The 25,866-nt window shown below is 42.1% G+C and overlaps 1 protein-coding gene across 1 annotated transcript in view; it reads left to right on the top strand.

The window, feature by feature from the left end:
* The first annotated feature begins 832 nt into the window (after positions 1-832).
* The window catches only part of vcp (valosin containing protein), a 75,535-nt gene continuing 50,501 nt past the window's right edge, over positions 833-25,866 (top strand). The window contains exons 1-7 of the mRNA XM_084323543.1: positions 833-980; positions 2,069-2,180; positions 2,296-2,468; positions 4,319-4,461; positions 22,698-22,828; positions 22,920-23,051; positions 23,265-23,367. Coding sequence (XP_084179669.1) covers positions 964-980; positions 2,069-2,180; positions 2,296-2,468; positions 4,319-4,461; positions 22,698-22,828; positions 22,920-23,051; positions 23,265-23,367 — 811 coding nt within the window. The 5' untranslated portion in view covers positions 833-963. The remainder of the gene's footprint in view (positions 981-2,068; positions 2,181-2,295; positions 2,469-4,318; positions 4,462-22,697; positions 22,829-22,919; positions 23,052-23,264; positions 23,368-25,866) is intronic.

Here is a 25,866-nt window from a genome sequence, read left to right on the forward strand (position 1 = left end):
CTGGAAGGGCTATCATACAAAAATATCATCTACAGACCTAGATCTTTGAAAAAATGATATGCAAGTTTATTCACCATGAGTGGCACCGACAAGTGAAATTTTGGCCTCTGGCCCATGGACTAATAGCACCATCACCATTTTGTGTGTGGGGGAGGGGGATTAAAAGGAAAATGTTTAATTATGTTTTGTAAATTGTTGTATATTTGTTGATTTTTAAAATTTTATTTTTTTATATAATAATTATAAAAAAAAAATATATTAATAAAACATGTTCTTCACTTTAAGTTGGATGTAAATACTATTTGTGGTGTTAAAAACATGGAAAACAATAGCTTTGGTGGCCAAAGTGTTCTATGCCAGTAATCTCTGGCAGCCATTTTTGGAAATGGTTACCATGGTCACCAAAATGCCAATCTGCAATGCCCCAATGGCCCAATCTGGACCAATCTCCGAGGCTGCAGCTGGACCCTATTGGAGTATCCATATATTTTCTAAATATATTAAGCTAAATATGTACCAAATTTGGTGCTTTTATCACAAATTGAACAATAGGTTAGCTATGCCGCCCCACTATTATAAAATCATTTCGTAGTGTTTTCACGATTCCTCATTATCAACGCGGTGCACTTCAATTGGAGGATGAAAGTTTGACGAAAGATGTTAATAATAATAAGCCAATAGACGAAATGTTTAGGAAAATAAGGACATCCCACGTATTTCTCAATTGGTTGAAGTTCTTACAATATTCTTACGTCAAGCTAAAAGCAATTTCATTGGCAGTTCATGGTAGTGGGCGTGAGTTTCGTTTCGCAGCTTCTGACGCGAGAAAAACGGTTCCGAGTAACATCGGCGTCGAATCGAGCAAGCAAAGAACGGCGTGAAGCAAGAATCATCATCACAGCTTCGCCATTTATTAGCTAGACTTTTTTATTTATTTATACATATTAATCCGGTTGGGCGACCATGGCTTCGGCGGCGGAGTAAGTTTAATTTGTTTTAATTTGTTGTAACGTTATCAAATGCGCGATTCTAAATAAACAAACAAACATAATTTGCTTGGCTAACATTAACTACATTTGTTAATTAAAGCTAGCATGTTGGCGAACACACTTCAAGCGAGCTAACGAGGTGAGCTTTAACCTCAGACGTGAACGTACAGTTTGTGACTATGGACATACGGACCTCACGAATCTTATTAACGGCTAATTGCTTTGTACCATCATCGTCTACCGCGGCGGCAGTTCGCTGAAAAATAACGCTGCCTACCTACGTGGGTGACGCTGCCATGCTAACAAGATAGCATTAGCAGCTAAACCAAGGCCACAACAACAACCACGAACCACCTCACCGGCATCATGGTTCAAGTTGGCCCATACAGAAAGGAACCCCGCTTTGTGACTAGCTGGCTGACGTTAGCGGCTAGTCAAGCTGATGTCAACGAGCGAGGAAAGGAAGCTGGAGCTGTCAAGCTACTCCAACCTGCCATGCTAACTACTATGCCAGCTAGCGAGGTTTTCCAAGTCTGTATCATTCCAGCAGATACACATTTAGCAAGGATCCATTAGTGACATTGGCAAAACTGTAACCTACTTGGCTAAAACGACGCCTCTATTTTTTTTTAGATTGACTGACTTATCGCAAACTATATAGTTTCGAAATTAAAGCGATCATTGATTTCCTCAGAGGGTTTCTAAAATTAAAATGGGGGGGGGGGATCCTTTTGCTGTGTCATCAGGGCTCGCTAGCGAGCTAGCTCAAATGCTAACGTTAGCCTGCTTCACAACACGGAAGGGAAACTATGAAACGCGGCGAAGTTCCTCGAGTTTTCTAGAAGAGCATCTAGACTCTGTTGTGAATGTAACGGGTCAACTGAAGTTTGGTGGAGGGTGCCACAGCGTGGCTGCACCATTTTAGCTTAAGCCATTTACATTTGACACCGTCTCAATGAGTGCACACACAAATACCTTGTTTACTCGCTTAATGAGAAACACAAAATTGTTCTGACAAACCAGACATTTGGTTTGAGATGGAAACCATTCCTATCTGACCTATATATCTCATTTCACAGTAAGATACAAGAGGATCTTTCCACTGCAATTCTGAAGCAGAAGAGCAGACCTAATAGATTGATTGTTGATGAATCCATCAATGAGGACAACAGTGTGGTCTCCCTCTCTCAGGTAAGTTTAAAAAAGAAACGTATGTACTTTTTTTCCCTTTACCTAAAGTCTCATGTCAACAATGAACATGGTCTCTCAGGATTACTGTGTAATTTATTTAATGTAACATTTTCAGGCCAAGATGGATGAGCTGCAGCTCTTCCGTGGTGACACAGTGCTGATGAAGGGGAAGAAGAGGAGGGAGTCGGTGTGTATTGTGCTCTCTGACGACACCTGTTCTGACGAAAAGATCCGCATGAACAGGGTTGTCCGCAACAATCTGAGGGTCCGACTGGGCGATGTCATCAGGTAAGAAATGCCCACTCTTCTGTTTTTCTTTTTGTGATCAACCTTTTATTAACTTTGAATGCATGTGGCGGTCAGGTGGCGTAGCGGAGATTGTGCTCGTCACCAATGAAAGAGGCTGCGGTCTCGACTCCCGGAGAGTCAGCATTGCCTTGGCTTGGGCTGATCGCTATACTAACTCGTTTGGCTGAGTTAGGGGGAGGGAAGCCGTGGGTGGCTCCTGGGCGTTGTGGACAGCGACCCATACAGTTCGGTCGGGGCGCCTGCACAGCGAGGGTAGGATCTGGAGAAAGGGAGTGTGACCTTCCACACGTTGTCGTTACACTCTCCCGGTGAGAATCTGCGCTGCCAGGCTGGCTGCCGGCTGGCTGCACATGTGTCGGAGGAAAACATGCGACAGTCTCCGGCCTCCCGGACCAACAGTAGGGGGGGGGTGCGCAACAACCAGGAAGGGGGTTGGGAATTGGCATAACGACTAACAGTGGGATGGGAGAAAAATCGGAAAAAAGGAGGGGGGAAAAAGATAATAATAATAAAAAAATAAAAAAAACTTTTAATGCATGTTATGGGGAAGAGGTATACAGTGATAACACTGATGCCAGTATGGGGTTTTGGCCCAATACCAGGCTAAAATACTGTGATATCTGACATTTCTCAATGCCAAATCCCAGAGACTCAGCGCCAGAAGAGAAAGTTGCACATTTCACTCAAGCTCCTCATTAGACCTAGTCGTTTTTGCTTTTTGTACGCACTTTGTATACCTTGTATTGTATAGTTTGTATAGATTTTAAAATCTACGATTGAGGAGCCGGGAAAAACAAGCATCTCACGTTTATCTGAATCTGTATATTTAAAAAAAGCTGTGACAATAAAATAATCGGAATCTGAAAATAACTGAGTAGTAGCACATTGTATTTTAATGAAAATGTAAGGATTATCTAGTGGTTCAATTGGAAAATAAAATGGTAGGTTGGCATTTGTTTAGATTAAACTTTCAACTGTAAAAGGAATGCTTCCTCCCTGCATTTTAACTGTTGCAATTGGTCAATAAATATGCAGTGAAGTATCGGAACTGCAATATTTCTGCTTAAAATGTCAAGCTGCTGCTGCTCACAATGTTCTGGTTCTCATCCCACTTAATGCACCATTGTAGAGTCAATCTTCATTTCACACTAGCAATTTTCACTAGGCATGTCCGATATTATCGGCCTACCGATATTATCGGCCGATATTGGCATTAAAATGTGATATCGGAAATTATCTGTATCGTTTTTTTTTTACATTTATTTACCCAGGCAGGCAAGTAAGAACAAATTCTGATTTTATTTATTGTCAAAAGTATGCATAATGTTGTGTTAAAAAACAAAAAGAGATATGTAATGTTAATTAACTGAAATTATTCCATTTTGGGGGGGGGGGGCCCTGCATATATCTGCATCGGTTGATATCGGTATTGGAAATTAAGAGTTGGACAATATCTGTATATCTGTATCGGTAAAAAAGCCAATATCAAACATCCCTAATTTTCACACTTTCCCTCAAAATCCCCACAATAAAACATAGAAAAGCTGCAGCAAAATAAAAAATGTCTGGTCGCAGTAATCACGAAAAAAAAAAAAGGTGATATTTCGGTCAGTTAAAACGTTTTATCAGTGTACCTCTAGTCAAAACATTGTCTCATTATATTGACGACCGACCGCCCCAACCTGCCCCTCCTACTCCACCCAGTACAGATCTCTGTTGGAACCGACATTGTACATGTGGGATAAGGAAACGCGTACACGTGTGTAATTCACTACTCATGACCTTTTTTTTAATAGAAGAATGGTATTGATTATTTTCTCTCTTCCTAGTATTCAGCCTTGTCCTGATGTGAAGTATGGAAAGAGGATCCACGTTCTCCCAATAGATGACACGGTAGAGGGAATTACTGGAAATCTTTTTGAGGTCTACCTCAAGCCATACTTCCTGGAGGCCTACAGACCCATCCGCAAGGGTGAGTATCTATTTTCATACTTGCGTGTGACAAATATTGCTGAATGGCTGATCATACAGGTTCCAAAATGTTAAGTAGGACTAAGCCGGCGTGTCCATAGGAATCCTCTTTTTGTTTTCTGCTGGCAGCGCTTTGGGGGTTTTGTATTCTTCTGAGCACAGGCTGTGGCTGCTGTTGTTGCTGGGCAGCCTGACCTCTCTTCAACTATGTAAATTGAAGTACTAATTCACCACCGGAAAAAGGTACATATTGTACGTTGTGCTATAGCCATGAGTAATATATTGAAAAGCTAAATGAGGAGAGCGAGGAGGAGGAGGGGACTGCTGGGGAGGGAGAGCCAACGTGGTTTGCGGTACGAGGTGAAAGCTGTCAAACCGCGAGAGGCTTGGGGAGAGGAAGTGAGTGTGAAAGTGAGATTCACTGCAACGACGTTGGAGCGACCGGTGGAATGAAACCCAGCGCCGTCAAACCTAATCGAAGTAGACAAGGTCTAATACGCTTCTGTGGCATTATAAATGCTCTAGTGTTTTGTCTTATTGAAAATTACGTGTCGACATTGTTAAATGATATAATGGCAGATTATCTATGTCAGCCACTGCACGTGGCAGTTAAAATATTTTGTCAAGAATATTATATAAAGTCTTGAGTCAATGTAATCAATGAGAAATGAAGGTGGGCAAATTAAGACCACTATTAATTATACTATATCTACTGTACATATCCCTTACTTACTTGTACTAATTACGCTGCTGGCCAATAGACTACTACCATAGTGTCTTTATACCTGACCTGTATCACTGTACATGTTAATACTACAAATCTGTAAATACCGTAATTCCTCTAATAGTAACCGGGTCTCAAATACAAGCCGGGTCTCTATTAATGGCCGGGTGCGCTCTTGAGCTAAGCAATTATAAGCCGGCCTCCTAATACAAGCCGGGTTACTAATATACTGAGCTGCATACTGAGCTAGTTACTTGATTTCACTTTGAAAACGTTGAAATGACCAGTGACCACCTGTAATTGCACTGTTTACTATTTCATACAGTACTTGGTTTCAATAAATGAACCCAGTACATTTTACTGGGTTCAAACTGACACAAAATGTTGATTTATTCATTATGATCCGTTTGAAAATTTGAAATATAGGCCTCCCTCTTATACAGGCCTCCTCCTAATACAAGCCTGGTACCTGCTACAGTTGAAACAAATACAAGCCAGGGTTACTATTAGAGGAATTACGGTACATCTGATGGCACTATACTCGATAGTACTAATTTATATATTTTATACCCAGTTTAATCACCTGTAAATTGTATATTACTATTGCACTTTACTGTTACATTTGCACTCTGGTTGGATGCCAAACCTCCATTGTACTGTATAATGACGATACATTTTAATCTAATCTATTCTAGGTTATTGATTTAATATGCTGTACAAAAAAAAAGAATTACGGAACCAAAAGAACTGTCTGCTTGTTGGATATAATCTTTACTCGTATGTGCTCCTAAATAATTTTTCCGTTTCGCTATTCTAGTCTCAAATGGGAAAGTGCGCTCACACCGCCAAGTCCTGGCTTTAGGCAGATTGTGTGTGTTCAGCCGACACTGATGACATGCCCACTGCTCCGGTCACACAGCCACTCGACTCATAGTATCAATACTAATAAAATGGCAGTATTGGAAAAAAATGTACTCGGTATACGCTACTTTGTAACCAAATAAAATAAGGAAATTATTTTCACAAGACATTATGACTGGAGAGATTTAAATATAATATGTCAGACTTCAACAGATTTTTCCGGTAAAGAAAAACTGCAATTGCCAGATAACGAAAACCCTCACACAGATCAGTGGACCTTCAATTCCATCTACAGTATGATATCTAGCTATTCAGCCCTGCGTTGGACATTGCCCATAAGTTGCCTCGGACCTGCGCAAACTGCTGTGCTAAAAGTAGGGTTGGGCACCGAGAACTGGTTCTAATAGGAACCGGTTCCTAACTTCCGGTTCTGGAACCGGAAGTAACGTATTGCATTTCGATTCTTAATTTCGATTCCAAATTTTTCATTTTTTTTTTTTACTTTGTTAATTAATACCCTAGTTACAGTACAGCAACCAAATTAAACTGTATAAAGTCAACTTACAATGTGAATAGTATGAAAACAGAAAAAAAATCTCCTGCGAAATAAGCTGTGACCTGTTTTGACCTGCACCTCAAAGAATCGGAATTGAGAATCGTTTAGAACAGTATCGAAATGGAGAATCTGAACCGGAATCGTTCAAATTCAAACGATGCCCAACCCTATCTTTTTTTTTATCCACTTTTTATCCCATCCCAATTTCGTATCATCCAATTCAACCCTCCCCTGTCTCGAACGTTGTTTCTTGCCTCCCACAAGCCGGCTGCAATGTGGACTAAGTCATACATAGCACCATGGCCGCCTAGTTATAGTTGAAAGTGGGGGTGCAAATATTGTTTAATTTTTTTTTTTTTTTTTTTTATTTATTTATTTTTTATTTTTTTTTTGACAGGCAAGGGTTGTTTTGGAGGGGGTCCGGCACGACCCCCTCCATGGCAGATATTTTTTTTAATTTAATGAACCTGTATGTGCAATTTCCTGCAATATAGAGCCTTCAATCTTGACCAATAAAGCTGCTCTTTTCACTATAAAACTCAGTTTATATTGCAGTATGATAGCCAATTACTATAATAATAATAATATATTTAAGCATTACATCACGCGCAGGAGTGGTTTGTGACCAATAAACCATGCCTAGGGGTGGTCGTTAGACCCCCCTAGGCATGGTTTATTGGTCACAAATCACGACTACAAGTGGTGTAAAGCTTTTATACAACTGCCAGATTCATACAACCTTATTTCTATACAATAAACACACATTAATCGAAGATTTATTGAAAAAACCATCCGCCAGAAAAAGTAGTTCCCACAACTACAAAAAAGACAAGTTGCCTCCATGTGGAAGCAGCTTGAAGTGCATCCAACCAAACTAACACATCCAACTGTGTATTATTGGAATGATTGAGAGAAGTTGCCTCATGTGGAAGCAGCTTGAAGTGCATCCAACCAACTAACACATCCAACTGTGTATTATTGGAATGATTGATTGAACATTTTATTACCAGATGCAGAATGGGTACAATACAGTACGGCTCAATACACACAATTGTTAAGGGAATGCAGACCTACTTTCCATAGAACTTCATTCTTAGATGCTTCTATATAAAGTAGGTAAAACAAATTAAAAAGTTTTCTTTGCCCTATAGGAAAAAAACGTTTTCTTCGCCCTATTTTTTTATTTATTTCTTTTAGCCTAAACTTAACCAGTTGGAAACCAGGGGTACAGTAATAAAATTAGCAATCAACCAATCAATCAATTCAATAGACCATGCTCACTTAAAACAGCGCTGCTTCTCTCTCAGTCTGACTCCCCCGCTGTTGCAGACAGGAGTGTGTGTGTGTGCGTGTGTGTGTGTGTGTGTCACAGTGTGCGTGCGTGTGTGTGTGTGTGTGTGTGTGTATGTGTGTGTGTGTGTTTGTGGGTACGCCAGCGTCGGACAGTGTGAGAGAGAACGCTGCAGTCAGTAGAAAGTAGGAAGGAAGAAATTTAAATCAATCAATTAATCAATCAATCAATCCGCGATTTTTCTTTTGTTCTAGATTGACTCAAGACCCATCAATTACATCATCCAACATTGTTTAAAGGACTAACACATTCCCCTTGACAGAATCGCTTCATATTTAGTCGTTATGGTGCTTTCAACATAACCATTTGTTGTCCGCGATCTTGTTTTCTCCCGGAGTGAGCCGGGGAGTGATATGTGATTCGGTTGTGGGCGGGTCCTGAGCCCAGGACCGTGGATTGTTGCCAATAAAGACGTGTAAATGGCCAATCAGAATCGAGAAATTTGCATGCCTTTGTATAATAATATATATATATACTGTATATACACTGTATATTGATTTTTCGCTCATTCATTTTTATTAAATCAATCTCCTTTCAAATAGGCCAAGTTTTTAATAAGAAAGAGAAAAAAGATATATTTCCATTACCTGTAAATCTTGTGTCTCTTTCTCTCCTTCTCTGCCTCCTCCCTGAGTCTGCAGTGCACAATCATGACATCGATCTAAAAAAAAAAAAAAAGTAAAAAAAAAAAAATTGAGGCCCCTCGTCACTTTAGGCCCACGGGCCGCGGCCGTCGTTAATACGGCCCTGCTCGTCTGCCATATAGATAGCGTTAACGTTTGCAAATGAAGTCAACGTCATCCAGCTCACAGTGCCTCACACCACATATCTAGATAACGTTAGCTAGCGGCTAGCACTAAAGCTAACGCCAACCAGAGAGGGAAACGTTATTATTATTTATTCGAGGAAACCGTATGACCAGTAGGGCTGCAACTAATGACTAATTTGGTAGTCGACTAATCTGCCGATTATTTTTTCGATTAGTCGACTAATCGTGGTTTATGTAAACAACAACAACAACAAAAAAAAAGGATTTTTTTTTTTTTTTAAATTACCCATCTTTGTGAAAGTGGCTTCTCAGCAGAGCAGAAGAACAGATTGGACATTGAGCATGACCTCAGAGTTGCTTGTCTACCATCACCCCAGACTTTGAGACTCTTGTCAGGACCAAACAACAACATCATAACATGATGATCCCATAGCAAATTAAAATAATGACTCATGAAACATTTGAATTTGGATCTTTAAGCCACTTTAAATGAAAATGTATTTGAAGAACAATACAGCAATCACTCATAACAAGATAAATAAATTAAATAATACAAATTAAAGTGGAAGTGTACTTTAAATAACTTTTGTTTGCTGTGTGTGAGAGGAGTCTGTGTGTGTGTGTATGTGTGTGTGTCTTACTCTGATCGCTGTGTGAGTGAGAGGAGTGTGTGTACTGTGTAATTTGTGTGTGTGTCTTACTCTGATCGCTGTGTGAGTGAGAGGTGTGTACTGTGTAATTTGTGTATGTGTGTGTGTCTTACTCTGATCGCTGTGTGTGAGTGAGAGGAGTGTGAATGTGTGTGTGTCTTACTCTGATCGCTGTGTGTGAGAGAGAGGAGTGTGAATGTGTGTGTGTCTTACTCTGATCGCTGTGTGTGAGTGAGAGGAGTGTGTATGTGTGTGTGTCTTACTCTGATCGCTGTGTGTGAGTGAGAGGAGTGCGTGTGTAATGTATTGTGTGTCTAGTCTGATCATCATCTCCTGCAGGGGAACAATGTTTTCAATGTCCAAAATTTGCTATGGGATCATCATGTTATGATGTTGTCTGGAACCCTGAGAAGCCACTCTCACAAAGATAGGTAGGTAGTGCAAAAAAAAAAAAAATTAAATAAATTTTTTTTTTTTTATGACTAATCGACGCAACAATTTCTCGTCAACGATTTTTTATAATCGACGTCGTCGATTATGTCGACTAATCGTTGCAGCCCTAATGACCAGATCGCAATTCGCGACCGTGAAACACTTTTATTGTATTGCGTGGTAGAACCGTAGTCCGTAGAAGTTCTACTACCACTCAATAGTAACTTATGTCTAACATAATCCTTTTATTTGAACAACTTACTGGAAAAGCCTGCCTGCCTATCACCAATATTATGACACACTCTGTGGGCTTTGATTTACACTCACAGCCTACCCGCTGCAGCCGTGCAGCCAGACTGCAGCGCTGTGTGCTGAAGGTCTACGTGCTGGAGATGGGAGGTACTGGATCAAACCATAATGGGGCAGGGGGGGGGGGGTTCGCAATCTTTGGAAACTTAAAAACTTGTTATTAAGTGTCATTGCGTATTATTAATTTGATTGAAATTACGTAGTTATGGTTAGATTTATATATATATTATATTATATATCATATTTCATATGATCAAAAAGTGGTGGAGCAAGATCATAACCTTGCTCCCCCAAGTTCAATAGTGAGAGAGCAGCCGCTCCCGGTGCTCTTAGGGCCAGGCGGCTATGCATAGCACGAGTCCCCTCCGATACTCGAGGTAACGGCAGTCGAATTTTTTCACCTGCGCGGCGCGATCTTTCAGCGTCAGGCGTCTGCGCTTTGGAGGGGCGCCGCCCCCATCGCTTCCTGATTCTACTGCGCAGGCACACCAACCGACCTGTAGGAGTCGCTGTCCACAACGCCCGATCCCCACCCGTTTCCCACCCCCTAATACTGCCAATGTGTATTAGTACGGACGACCAGCTAAACTGAAAGCAATGTAGAGCGCTGGGCTCGAACAGGCGAACCCAGCGTCTCCAGTATTCGTGGTGAGCGCCTTGCCCACTGAACCACGTAGCCCAACCCTATCTAAAAGAATACGACATGGCTCTATGGCGAAACTGGAATTATCCAATGTATTATCCAATGATTGTTACCAGGGGAGGAAACTAACTTTTTGGCTTACCAGCCAACTGGCGAGTATCTGATTTTTTTTACCAGCCAAACAGATTTTTTACCAGACAAAAAAAATCGCTAATTGTGATAATTACTTCTTTGTATGTCAAGCCGCGTCAATATTGTGTATGCATCTGGGTAGGCACACTGTGCCTTTAAGACAGCACGGTGGTCTTACGACAGTGCTGTGAAGTACCGTCAAGTGTTGTGGTAACGTCAGTTGGGTTGGTGTGCTGTTGTGCACAGTGCACTGGTTGAGCTAGCCCCTTTCGTGACTGCGATGTGCAAGCCAGGGGCTTTTGAGCATGAAATAAAATGTCTAACCTTACGTCGTAGTCCGGTGCTTTTTTGGAAACATTATAGTCATAACAGATACACCTAGCTGGCTGCTTTGAGCACACGGGGCTAACGTTAGCTAGCAAGCAGCTATAGCTAAAACGCTAACTAGAAGCTAACCACTGTATACAGTTCCAGTAGACTAACATTACACCTCTGTGATTTAAATGTGTCCTTAGTAACTTATACTCGAGGGTTGTACTAGGGTTGGATGCAGTTCCCCGTTGGTCAGTCTGTCTGTTTTCCATCTTCTGCTGTGTTTAACGTTATCTGTTTGCGAGTGCTCCTGATGGCTAGCCTAGTACCGCGGGACTTTTATTATTATATGTCCGCGGGTTGGCCAGTACTGCGCAAACGTTTATTAAACATTATATGTCCGCGGGTGGTCTTGTGCAGTGCTCTCGTGGCACTGTCAACTAAAGCGATCACTCAGAAGACGCGCACCGTTTGCCAGTGCAGTGATTGCAGAATGTTTTATTTTTTTGTATACTCGCCAGCAGGGGAGGAAACTAACTTTTTGGCTTACCAGCCAACTGGCGGGTATCTGATTTTTTTTACCAGCCAAACATAAAAAATACTAGCATTTGGCCAGTAAAGTGGCCTAATTTCCTCCCCTGATTGTTACTACAAGAACGTTTTGCAAAGGATTATTCACCATCTGGTGCCATCTAGCGGGTGCTACCACGGCACTGGAACGTGCATGTGTTGGGACAAAGAACTACTTCCGGGTCGGCTTGACCGTCTGGGGTTTAAAAACGCAGGCGCAACGAACGTTGACGATTCAAACAAAGGAACTATTGGAACGAACATTAAGACTGCACGAGTCTTTCGGATCAAAGAGGCTGATGAACCAGCTATATTTGGCAACTTAACTGACCAACGGTACGTTATATTGTTAACGCAGACTTCCACTCTCCTTGTTACTTGTGTAAGCTTTGAATGTAATGGTTTGTTGATGTGTTGGTAACGTGGGCTCCAGTCTAATGTTGTTGTGTTATGCTCGAATGTATCGCTGATCCCACCGTTTTGTTTCTGTTTTACCACCAGGTTAACACTATGGCGTCCGTCCACGTATATATACGTGTTTCGAAAAAGAGCGTTGTGGACCAGAGCCACGAGTATATACGTGACGAGTTGTTATTGTTTTATTCCATATTTATAACGCTTCTTAGGTACCCGATCCACTAGCAGGATCTTTTCACATATTTGATTTTCGAAACAGGCAGTACCGGCCAGACCCGCTTAGGGGCGCCTGACATATTTAACCTGTCCTTGGAACAGGCTGTCATCCCCACCTGTCTGAAGAAGTCCACTATTATCCCTGTACCCAAAAAATCCAAGCCTGCTTGCCTCAACGACTACCGCCCTGTAGCTCTCACCCCCATAGCCATGAAGTGCTTTGAGAAGCTAGTAAAGGGTTACATCTGCTCCAACCTCCCCATCAATCTGGACCCCCTGCAATTGCATACCGCCCCAACAGGTCCACGGAGGACGCCATAGCCCATGTGCTGCACACAGCAGCATCACACCTGGACAAGAGGCAGGGGAACTATGTGAGAATGCTGTTCATCGACTACAGCTCAGCATTCAATACCATAGTCTCCTCCAAACTCATAGCCAAGCTCAGGGACCTGGGCTTGAACTATGACCTCTGCCAGTGGGTCTTGGACTTCCTGACAGGCAGACCCCAGTTGGTGAGAGCAGGCAACTGCACCTCCTCATCCATCACACTCAACATAGGGGCCCCCCAGGGCTGTGTTCTGAGTCCCCTCCTCTACTCCCTGTACACGCATGACTAGAGCTGCCGCGGTATTGATTATTTCCTTATCGCACAAATTTGCAAAATATTTCCTACCGCCGCGGTTTTTACCGCACGCACACAAAAAATTAAAAAAAAAGTTTGAATGCATTTTTTTTTTTTAGTAGTTGTCTACTCTTTATAGCATATAGCCTGCCTCTAGTCTAAATGTCTATCTTTAGAGGATGACTTTGCAGCATGAATATTGTTTGGGATTCGGCAAGCACGCATTAGTTATTGAAAGTGAAACACGGATGCGCAGTTCACTCGGTGTCGCGGGCACCCCCCGACCCTTTCTTATTATTATTACTATAAAGTTACTACTTTATAATAAAGGCATTCGTTTTGTGGCATTGACATTATATAGTTATGCGTTCAATAACATCAGCGTATTTACCGGACCATAGCAAGCAATACTCTATTCATATCTCAGTTCCTTTCTTTGCTCAGAGCGTGCCGAGTTGTCCCATTCTGCGGTCCGTTAATAAAGTTTTCAATCAGACAAGTGTATAGAACGAAGGGCTTTTATTATAACATTCGTTGCAGACAGTAAAATCATTATGTCTCGTTTAGTACTCCTGAAGAGCGATGATAGTCCACTCCGGCGGAGAGTTAAAGCTAACGTTATTAGCTGTTGTGATGAACTGACATTCAGGAAGTAAAAACGTGTGACGCGTCTCTCTTCTGACCAATCAGTGGTCTGCAATGTTTCACGTGACTTTTCTGGTACCCAATAGGGTCGCTTGGAACCTCGATAGACGAGTAGGGTATATCTGCAGAGCAGCAAGCCCAACGAGAGGAGGGTAAATTATTATTATTATTATAAAAAACAACGGTGACGCGGTATTCAGCCTACTCTGCGGTGGCCGTGATGTAACAGCGATACCGCGGTAATGCGGTAATCGCGGCAGCTCTACGCATGACTGTGTGGCACAGCGGAACAACAACACAATCATCAAATTTGCTGATGACACAGTAGTGGTGTGCCTGATCTCTCCAAACGACGAGAGGGCCTACCTGGAGGAGGTCAAGGTTCTAGCGGGATGGTGTCAAGAGAACAGCCTCTCCCTGAACGTCAGCAAAACAAAGGAGATGATTGTGGACTTTAGGAGGTCGAGGGTCAGGGACAGCATCCTGACTGGCAATATCACCTCCTGGTTTGGGAATAGCACAGCACAAGATCGTAGCAGACTACAGAGAATGGCCCGTTCAGCCGAACACACAATTGGAGGGGGGCTTCCCACTCTCCAGGATATTTACAACAAGCGGTGCATGGGTAAGGCTAAGAGAATTATCAAAGACTCCAGCCACCCAAACAACTGCCTCTTTGAACTGCTGCGGTCAGGCAAGCGATACCGGAGTCTCATGGCAAGCACAGAGAAACTCAGAAGAAGCTTCTATCCCCAGGCCATCAGGATGCTCAACGAACAATAACACTATGTAACAACCATCAAATGCACTCACAGCACACACATCCACACGCACACACTCCCACATGCACACACTCACTTTAAACAAACAACTCACTGCAGCACCCACTTTACCCACTTTAGAACACCTAAACACACTTTATATTTATTGGTAAAGAATTTGCACTACAACCCATACCTCATTACACCTTACTGTAAATTGTACCTAAATTGTACCTCATCCCATTTCTGCTTTGCACTGTATAGTATATTATTATATTGTATGGTAACTCAGTTACTTCTACTCTGCATTGACATGTCTAGCACAGTCTCTGGAGCGTAACAGAAAGAAGCATTTTGTATAAAAGTATTCTGTACTTCTGTATGACAACTAATAAAGAAACTTGAACTTGAAACTTGAACAATAGGGCAGGGGTCTGCAATTAGGTTTGCTCACGGGCCAATTTTTCCCCAAGCCATTGAATGGCGGGCCAGGCTAATTTAAGTAAGGGATAATGTATAGCTACGAGGTCATTGTCGCAAAAGAATTGACCGACACGGAGTTTAAAATACCGAGGCGCAGCACCGAGGTGTTTTAAACGTCAGTGAAGGTCAATTATTTTGCGACAATGATCCCAGTATAGCTATACATTATCCCGCTTATTATTACATGGCTAACTTACAAACAATATACCTAATTCATTTTACATCGACAAGACGAGATCAAATGCAGACGCAGTTCCTTTCTGGCTCTGCTGTCATCGTCACACACACTCCGCTGTCAGTGCAGCCAGCAGGTGTGTCTGATTGGCTGCACTGATGCAGTGTGTCAGTGGCCTTGATTGTGAACAGCTGTGCACAGCGGTCATTATTGTTCCACAGAGGTCCGTTATCGAGTAATATCGGACCTCTGACGAGCGCTATTGACAAGCAAGCATTTCGGCGAATGTGAAAACGCCATGTAATAATATAATTATAATGATAGTGAAAATGTTTTAACTCTGTCAAAATAAACGACATATACATGTTTGCACTGTCTTTTTTTCTATTATAAAGTGCCTCTCGGGTGCATAACACATGAACAGATGTCATTTGATTTTAATGCAGGTGCTTGCATTATAAATCGAATGTATTATTATAACGCATGAACAGATCAGTAGGGTGGGCATTTGATTTGAAGCACTGCGGCGGGTGTATTATAAATCGAATGTATTATTATTATAACACATGAACAGATCAGTAGGGTGGGCATTTGATTTGAAGCACCGCGGCGGGTGTATTATACATCGAATGTATTATTAAAACAACTCACCATAATGCAGCCCTGCCCTGGGCTTATTATTGTTTCTGCTTCGGTCCTCCAAAATCCCTGCTAATGTTTGAAACATGTCAAATGTCCACTCGCGTTGAATGCCCACCCAATGTCCACCCAACTTGAACACAGTTGCTTGCTTCATTGCCTTGTGTTGCCATGTCAACACGCGAGAGTCACTTGTTGCGATAAACCTGTATTTTAAGTATGACTCCTGGTTTTGTTTGTGTCTTGGAAGTCGTTGTTTCCTCTTCTGGCTCCTGAGTTGGTATTTCCTCTTTGCAAAGAAGCTATCCAAAGACGTTTGTTTTGTTTTTACTAAATTTAGCTAACGTTTGTTTAGCTGACTCACGCCGGTGGGGGATCACTGCACTGGAAAAGAGAAACTATAAGAATTTTCCATTGGTTCTCAGAGTCCACGTGATCATTTCTAGCATTTCAATTGGCTATAGTGACAGACATACATAGACATTGACATTTCACCTTCTGCTTGCTAGCTAATGTAAAAACATCGAAATGTCACTATCTAAAAACCTAAAGAGGAAAATTGAGAGTGAAAACAGAGTATTTAACACTTTAATCGCCGGAGACGCCGAAACTCGTCTTTCCCCGCCATGCTCATTATGCCGAAGACGCCGTAACACGTCTTTGATATCAATATTTCAAAAATCTGTGATCGAAATCATATTTCTCCCCCGGGGACCTGAGATATACTGCTGAGCTCCACTCAACTCTCTAACGGTTCAAGAGCGCCATCTGGTGGCCGATCGGGGGATCGCCCAGGGGAGAAACAGGATGTAGAAGCTGGTTCTCATTTCAATTCGGTCCCATCACTCGCTATAGGTCCCGGGACTCGAGCTCGACACAATACATAGCGATCAGTTGCCAATAACTCGATAAACAACATGATTTGGACGTATATACTATTATACAACCTGGAAATGGATCGGGTATTTCTCCATCCCATAATAGAAAAAAATTCTGTTCCACGCTCATCTGCCAACGGCGTGAGGAAGCTACGGTGAGTTTCAGCGTTATTTTCTAATGTCCTCTATACTAACTGCTCTAATCATCATATCACCCACACTAGATGAATGATAGATATAACGTTGCCCACAGAATTATAAACGACCCCCCGCCCATCCGGTCAACATCAGATCATACGTAGTAACTTCTAGAACTACGTGCAGTTGAAACTTTTTATCTGGCACCGATCGCTATCAAACTGTATTTGATCATCAATATAATGCATTTAGGGCTATAAATCAAGTTCTGGAGAAAGCTGCAGAAAACGATAAAAACATACTTATACTTTAGACCGTATTTTAGTATGAATATGTGAATGAAAAAGTATAACGTTGCTACACCCTGAACAATAGATATAGGACATTGAATGGGCCATAATAATATCAATTTAGCAATACAATTTAAAAAGTTATAGCCCTGCAAAGAAGGGGAACTTCTCCATAGACAAATAGAGCTGGCTAGGGATGGTAAATTATGAATTTAACCATGGCGATCAAAGTGTTAAAGATGAAAGCGCAAAATTGAAGCGCTGAAAGCTGGCTATGCACACAGCAACAGGATCCTGGTGGCGTGTAGCTTATTAACAGCGGAAGAGTGCGTCGCGTGCTTCCGCGTTTTCTCTGATTGGCCATGACGCCCATGTGACCGCTGCAGCGCGGAAATAGGCTGTCTATTGCCATTCTCTAAGACAAACTCTAACCTTAACCAGCTCCTTAACAGCGCCTAAACTTAACCCTTCTAACCATAACCAACTCCGAAAGAATATTGCCATTCTCTAAGACAAACTCTAACCTTAACCAGCTCCTTAACAGCGCCTAAACTTAACCCTTCTAACCTTAACCAACTCCGCAACAATGCCTAACCTTAACCATAACCAACTCCGAAACAATGCTTAAAGTTAACATGCCTAAACTTAACCGGCGAAAGAATGCACGTTAAAAAAAAGAAAAAAAATTGAAGGGAATCGAACTTGTCACCAACGGACCGCAGGATCCACAGCACGGCAGCGCTGCCAGTTGAGCTAAGCGTTGAATGAAAAACATCAGGGATTACGGCTACATAATGCCGCAAGCTCTGCCGCTCTGCGGCTGCCGCGGGGCGTGTCGCAGCCAATCAGGGAAAACGCGGAAGCACTCGGCAGCACTCTTCCGCTGTTAATAAGCTATAGGCATCCTGGTGCGAGGCCTCACACACCAACAAAAAGTGCGTCTCTAAAGGCGTCGTGGCTGCTTGCAAAGCACAACAAGCCATTCACAGAAGCAGAGGTTTTCAAGGAGATGATGGTGACTGTTTTGGAGGAACTTGCCACTGACAAATCTATGGATGGAATAATTGCGTCAGTGAAACAACTGCGGCGTCCGCTTCCCGCCGCATAGAAGCACTCAGACGCGGTGCAGGGTACAATTATTGAGTGTATTGGTCAAGCCAATAACTTTTCCTTAGCCATTGACGAGAGCACTGACAGCACAGATGTAGCCCAGTTGTGCGTGTATGTGAGATATATTGATGGAAAGGATTTCAAGGAAGAGCTGCTGTTTCTAATCCCATTAGAAGGGCACACCACTGGAGAGATTCTGTTTTCTAAACTGGAAGAGTTGTTTAGGCTGCATTCACTGTCATTTGAGAGGGTTAACCTAATCGTGACAGACAGGGCTCCTGCTATGGTGGGAAAGCACAGAGGTCTAGTTAGCAGGTTGAAGGAACTCGCCCCCCTAATGCATGGGCTGCACTGCCTCATCCAAGTGTCCTTTGTGCCAGGCTCAGTGGCGAGCTAAAGGGCGTTATGGATAAAGTGATGCAAGTCATTAATTTTGTCAGAAGTACGTCAAGCACCCAGCATCGGCTTTTCCGATAACTTGTTGCTGAGTCAGAAGATGCCACCCACGGTGACCTGCTGCTACACAATGACGTGCGCTGGTTGAGCAAAGGCAAGGCATTGGACCGCTTCTGTATGCTACTGGATGAGGTCAAGGCGTTCCTTGCATTGAGCAAGAGTAAGGCAGCAGCTGACCACCTTGCCTTCCTGGGAGACATAAAGTTCATATCCAATGTAGCATTTTTGTCTGATATATTTGGCCACATAAATCAGCTTAACCTTCAGCTACAGGGGAGAGATAAAACCATCGTGGACATGGTTGAAAAGCTCAAATCGTTCACGAGGAAGCTGGAGATGTTTGAGACAGACATGTCCACTGGTGGCAGGCTCCTACATTTCACCACACTAAAAAAGGCATCGGGACAAGTGACTGAGATGATGGTTGACTTCATCAAGCAGCTACGAGCCAACTTCACCTCTAGGTTTGATGACTACTCTATCCCAAAAGAAATCATTGCCTTTGTACGTGACCCTCTCACAGTCAAACCTGGTGGACACTTCTCCTCCTTGGCGAAAGGAATGGTCCCCTTGTTAGATGAGGCTGCACTGGAAATGGAGCTAATGGACTTCCAAACAACCTCCCTTGTCAGCGATGCGTTGCGGAGTCTGTGTGCCTTTTGGATAGCATGCTCAGAAGAGTACAGCAACATCAAGAGACTTGCATTGTATGTGCTCACAATGTTTCCTTCCACCTATGTATGCGAGTCCTTTTCATCAATGAATGCGATAAAGGAACCGACTGACTCATAAAAGCCTTGAGAACTGCCTGCGGATTAAAGTTACGTCCATATCACCAGATATCCAGCGAATAGTGACCGACGGGAGATGCCACTTTTCACACTAAACTAAAGTGAATACTAAGCCTGTTATTGCCAAATTGTTTAAAGTTTAATTGCCTTGTTTTTGCAATGTTTTTAATTGCATTACTGTTTAATGCCAAATTGTATTTTTCATTTAGTTAACTAATGTCTCGTAATTTCAGGAGCTTCTTCAAGCACTCTTTTTGTTTAAAATTAATTGCATTTTTTTTGCATTGTTTTTAATTGCATTACTGTTTAACACATTGAGGACCGGCCGGCGCCGTCTAATATATGGCTGGAGGACAAAGCTTTGTAAACAAACCGATGTGACTTTGTACAGCTATATCTATACTTTATAGTATTGCTATCTGTCCATTCTCATTGTCACTTGAGTGCATAAACCGTGCCTTAATAATGGCTTAAAGAAAAAAAAAATCCATCGGTTGGTTGTCATTTTATAGCGTCGTGAATATAAGGTTTATTGCACTTTTCGTCTCATATATTTTCTGGGAAGCTAGATATGAGGCTAAAGGCTACTCACGTTATATCGAACAGCATTTCTGTTGTATATATTCGAATGAAATAAAACAAAATGCTTATCATCCGGACTATTCCAGAGCATCTATGGATGAAATGGGGGCGGTGGAGGACGCCGATTAGTATTATTGATTAGCAATAGAGTGTCCGTGCAAGTAGCCACATTCACTGATCTATTGCTTGCGTTTTACAACAAGCTCCAATCCGGCTATAATTTAGGTTAATAATGTCTTACCGTCAGCCCATGTGATAGCCGGCAGCATTTCGCCCTTATCGATCGGCATCTGGTAGATCGATATGTCCATTGGCCGATCATAAATCCCATTATTCCAGGCTGAAATCTGCGAATCGAAACGTGAACAACGGTGCGGGCCCTTCGTTTGGGATCAGGCTCATATGAAACGCCCATAGACAGTAAAATAAATTTTTTTCCCATTCGCCCTCAATGATACTGCAGTGGAGCGATGGCGCCCCTAAGAGGATCTGGCCGGTATTGCATGTTGCCGAAATCACAGATGCTGGTAGATCTGCAGAGTCGATGGGGGATGTTGATACGTTGATTAATATGGAATAAAACAATAACAACTTGCCACGAGTTAACTCATGGCTCTGGTCCTCAACGCATGGCACCGAAACCCGAGTTAACTCGTGGTTGGGCGGCAAAGTGTTAATGCCAAATTGTATTTTTCATTTAGTTAATTCAAATACCTATAGCGCCGTCATTTCAGGAGCTTCTTCAAGCACTCTTTTTCTTTAAAGTTAATTGCATTGTTTTTGCATTGTTTTTAACCCTTTATCTGCCACAATATTCTGATCTTAATCCACTCTCTGCCACCACTATAAGTCTATGGAGATGTTCCCCTTCTTTGCAGGGCTATAACTTTTTAAATTATATTGCTAAATTGACATTACTATGGCCCATTCAACGTCAAGTATCTATCGTTTAGGATGTAGCAACGTTCTACTATTTCATTCACATATTCATACTAAAATACGGTCTAAAGTATAAATATGTTTTTATCGTTTTCTGCAGCATTCTGCAGAACGCGAGATATATCCCTAAATATTAGATCATCAAATGTAGTTTGATACCGATTGACGTCAGATAAAAAATTTCAATTGTACAAGGTCTTACACGTCATGCCTCATCATCTGCTGGTGGGGGGGTTTATAAGTCTGTGGCCGACGTTAAATCATTTATTTAGTATGGGCGATATATATATCGGAGCAGATTATACGTTTAATAATAATCAAACATGCTGAAACTCACCGCAGCTTCCTCGTAGCGTTGGGCGATCAGCGTCGAGCAGAAAGTTTGCTATTATGGGATGTTGATATATGTGATCCATGTCTAGGTTGTATAATGCTATATACGTCCAAATCATGTTGTTTATCGAGTTATTGGCAACGGATCGCTATCCAGTGTGTCGAGCTGGAGTCCCGCTAGCGATAGCGAGTGGCCGGACGAAATATGGGTGAGCACCACTTCCGGCGCGTCACTTCCGGTTTTGGCGATTCGCCGATCGGCCACCAGATGGCGGTCTTGAACCGTTGGAGAGTTGAGAGGAGATCAACAGCAAGTCTCAAGTCTCCGTGGGTGAAATATGATTGCCATCACAGATTTTTGAAATATTGATCTCAAAGACGCCTTACTCATTGGCAGATTACGCATGGCGAGCAATGACGTGGTAACACATTCTTGGCGAGAAAAGGGTTAATTGCATTACTGTTCACATGCATGTGTGGTGCCGTCAGTCATGAGTAAAGATAAAGCTTGAATGACTTACTGAACTGGTGTTTTTATTTCATGGACTTGCGTTTCCCATTTCAGCACCAGCGCTGTCCACCTCACTTTGAGCAAGCCTATACAGTACATTGCACCTCACCTGTTATTCACTCTCAACATGGATAAAACATAAAGTATGCATATAATAAATTAAAAAAAAAATATATATATAATATAATAATAATAATAATAAAAAATTATATATATGTATATGATTAAAATAAATATCATATTCTCAAAATAAACTGACAGGCCAGAAATTATTGCTGGCGGGCCAATTTCGGCCGCGGGCCACCTATTGCAGACCCCTGCTAGGGTGATGTATTTTCTGGCTGCTTTCGAGACTCCAGTCTTTGCTGCGGCTATAAGAAAATGAATGGACTATTTAATAGATCGCTCCTAGGTTCGTCTGTGTCTGTGGTTCATGCAGCTGTGGTCCCGTAAACAAAGCCTTCTGATATACATTTCTCTCTAAGGCAGGGGATTTTGAATTTTAAGTGAAGTTTAAAAAAAAATAGCTAGCTTAGCATTGCAGATCAGGTCACCAGTGTACATTCTCTGCAAAATCTGGTAATTTAGGGTTAGCAATTTGGCTTTTACAAAATTGGAACATTTCTGCTGGGGGTTCTTGTCATAATGCATGAGAGGTCTCTAGCAAGGAATGGGAGGGGCTGACCCTTTCTCTGTACGTCCAATGACTTAAGTAGCCAAATGTTACACTATAAAAACTAACTGGATAGATGATAATCATAAATATTTCACTTTGTGTTGGCTACATTTGAAATATTCCAGGCTACTCTTTTTGACATGGATTAGGTTAATTCATCTTTCAACATTCTGATGCAGAAAAAGTATATTTTATTCATGGAAGACGCCGATGTTCTTCCAGGTAAGTGAGTAAACCTAATAACACCGCTGTCCTATGTGTAGGTGATATCTTCCTGGTTCGGGGGGGCATGCGCGGTGTGGAGTTCAAGGTGGTGGAGACTGACCCCTCCCCCTACTGCATTGTTGCCCCGGATACAGTCATCCATTGTGAGGGAGAGCCCATCAGGAGAGAGGTGGGTGACACACACACACACACACACAGTGGGTGATTTGACATTTGATTTGTGTAGAGCTTTCTCTAAAAGCAGATATTTGAACTTGTAGGATGAGGAGGAGTCTCTGAACGAGGTTGGCTATGATGACATTGGAGGAGTGAGGAAGCAGCTGGCTCAGATCAAAGAGATGGTGGAGCTCCCTCTAAGACACCCTGCACTCTTCAAGGCCATTGGAGTGAAGGTGAGATGCAGTTTTATCCACATTGAATTGAAATAATCTACCGGTATATGACATTGATTCTTAAAATCTTTTTCTTTGTGGGTGGGGGGGGGGGGGGGGGGGGATTGTAATGCTTACCATCTGCTGTGAAATTGACCATAATGTGAAATGGTCGCTGTTTGAATATGGTGGATGTTTTGTGAAACGTGGCTATTTTGAATCGTCTGTCTCCAGCCCCCACGTGGCATCCTGCTATATGGACCCCCGGGAACAGGAAAGACTCTGATCGCTAGAGCTGTGGCCAATGAAACTGGAGCCTTCTTCTTCCTAATCAATGGTGAGAGCCTGTCTGTGTGAAGCCTCTTGGACATACTGCTTAGCAGAAAAGGTTGTATGTTGATGGCCGGTGTGCCTTAATAACTGTAAAGTACAACCTGAAATTCATTGGGTGGTAGTTGGTAGAGATGTAACAGTATGAGGATTTCACTATAATTCACGATTATAGTGACAAATTATCACGGTTATCCGTATTGTTAAAATGTGCAATAAAGTACTGATGCACAACACCGAAATCATTTCATTCAGTTTTAGCAGCACTATGCAACTTTTTGTTTGCATAAATTATTATTATTGGTGCATTATTATTCACACATATACACAGTCTACTGTATCTTCTGTGCTGCATTTGAGTATATGCAATGACCCCATGCACAATTTACATAAATACAAATCTTCTTAAGACGGCATAGTAATTGCCTAAATACAGATGAGTCTTGTATAGGAGTCTTTAGTGTTTCATTGACATGAATACAGATGAGTCTTGTATAGGAGTCTTTAGTGTTTCATTGACATGAATACAGATGAGTCTTGTATAGGAGTCTAGTGTTTCATTGACAAATACAGATGAGTCTTGTATAGGAGTCTTTAGTGTTTCATTGACATAAATACTGATGAGTCTTGTATAAGAGTCTTTAGTGTTTCATTGACATGAATACAGATGAGTCTTGTATAGGAGTCTTTAGTGTTTCATTGACATAAATACAGATGAGTCTTGTATAGGAGTCTTTAGTGTTTCATTGACAAATACAGATGAGTCTTGTATAGGAGTCTTTAGTGTTTCATTGACATGAATACTGATGAGTCTTGTATAGGAGTCTTTAGTGTTTCATTGACATGAATACAGATGAGTCTTGTATAGGAGTCTAGTGTTTCATTGACATAAATACAGATGAGTCTTGTATAGGAGTCTTTAGTGTTTCATTGACATGAATACAGATGAGTCTTGTATAGGAGTCTAGTGTTTCATTGACATGAATACAGATGAGTCTTGTATAGGAGTCTAGTGTTTCATTGGCATGAATACAGATGAGTCTTGTATATGATTTTAGTGCTTCTTCTGCTGGAACACTTTTACAATCAATTCAACAGCTGGATTTTATGTTGGTTGTGTGACTAAACTACTGAATGTGTTGTCATGTGCAACGAGCGAATGTAGTCTGCAGACGCACAGCAGCAGCAGAACGTGTAGTGTTTTTACAAGAGCTACGTTAGGTGACACTGAAAGCTTCAGTTTACATTATTGACAAGCTGTTAGCAATTTAGACGAACCATGCCATGTCCCCCCATTCCCAAGTTGCCTTACATTTGCTTTACCACTTCATTTTCTACAGACCGGGTGACCGTCCTCCATCAAGTTTCCCTCTGCATTTATAAAAAACAAAATACGCCCCCACACGTCAGACGTAGTCCTCCTAGAAGGGTGAAAAATCTCCGGTGCTCTTGTCTGTGTAAAACAAACCCACGTTGCATGCTGTGCGGCTGCGTCTGGGAGACTGTTGCTAACGTCTGTGGTTGATGGTGAACGGTCTAGACGCCACTAGTCTGGATGCAAGAATGCAAGAAGAGCATGGCAACAGCAATAATGATGCACGGCAATATACCCAATCTGTATTGTCAGTCAAAACAGTCATTTGTTACCATTTGTAATAATTACATGATTACTTTACCTCCACTCTGTCTGCAGCATGTCTCTCTGCTCATGGAACGGCATATTTCTTCTTTATCAATATTCTATGAGCGCTACGCTATGTGGGCAACATGATGTTGGCACAATTTGAAAATGGACAAATGCGAGCCAAGGCTTTCTGCGTCACGCCCTCTCTCTATCTAGGTGCTGCGCCTCGCCTAAAACCAAGCGCAGTGTTTCCATATGTCCCAACACGTCTGACGCAGAGAATTGCATGCTGTGTGCTACTCCAGTGCACCAGATTCTCAGCGTATTGTCCCGAGTGCCTGTCGAGTGTCCAATAAGGGCTTCAGATGGCGCTAAGCGGGCTGTATCCCAATCCCGTACCCTCACGGTAATATATCCATCGAATCATCCTTTCGCTCGCTTGCTTTACAGATCCATGACCAATAAATTGCCAAATTGTCATAACGCATCCTCCTCCACTAACAGCAGAGCAGAGCATGATTGAGATGAAGGAAAACGTGCCCAGCTTTCACCCCAGAATGGATCTGATTCAGCTTGATGAGATATTAGCCAAACATTACATTATAATAATGTTATAATTTTGTATCATAAATTCATGAGACTATACAGCAATAACTGAGCAGAATTGTTGGATTGGTGGAAGGTTTTAGCTGCCAGTCGGTCACTCTCGTCACTCTCCTGTCTGCCTCCGCTGAGAGGCGTTCTCTTGAGTCACTAACCATGTTCGCTTGTTTTGTCTTAACAAAGCAATACACCTACCATTGTGGCTCTTCAACTAAAACAGCTTCAGGAGCTAACATAGATCATTTCCACGTTAATTAGTCCAGTAAATGGTGCTTGCAC

The sequence above is a fragment of the Notolepis coatsorum genome (assembly GCF_963971535.1).
Source record: "Notolepis coatsorum genome assembly, chromosome: 10".
In the NCBI taxonomy this organism is placed as follows: Eukaryota; Metazoa; Chordata; class Actinopteri; order Aulopiformes; family Paralepididae; genus Notolepis; species Notolepis coatsorum.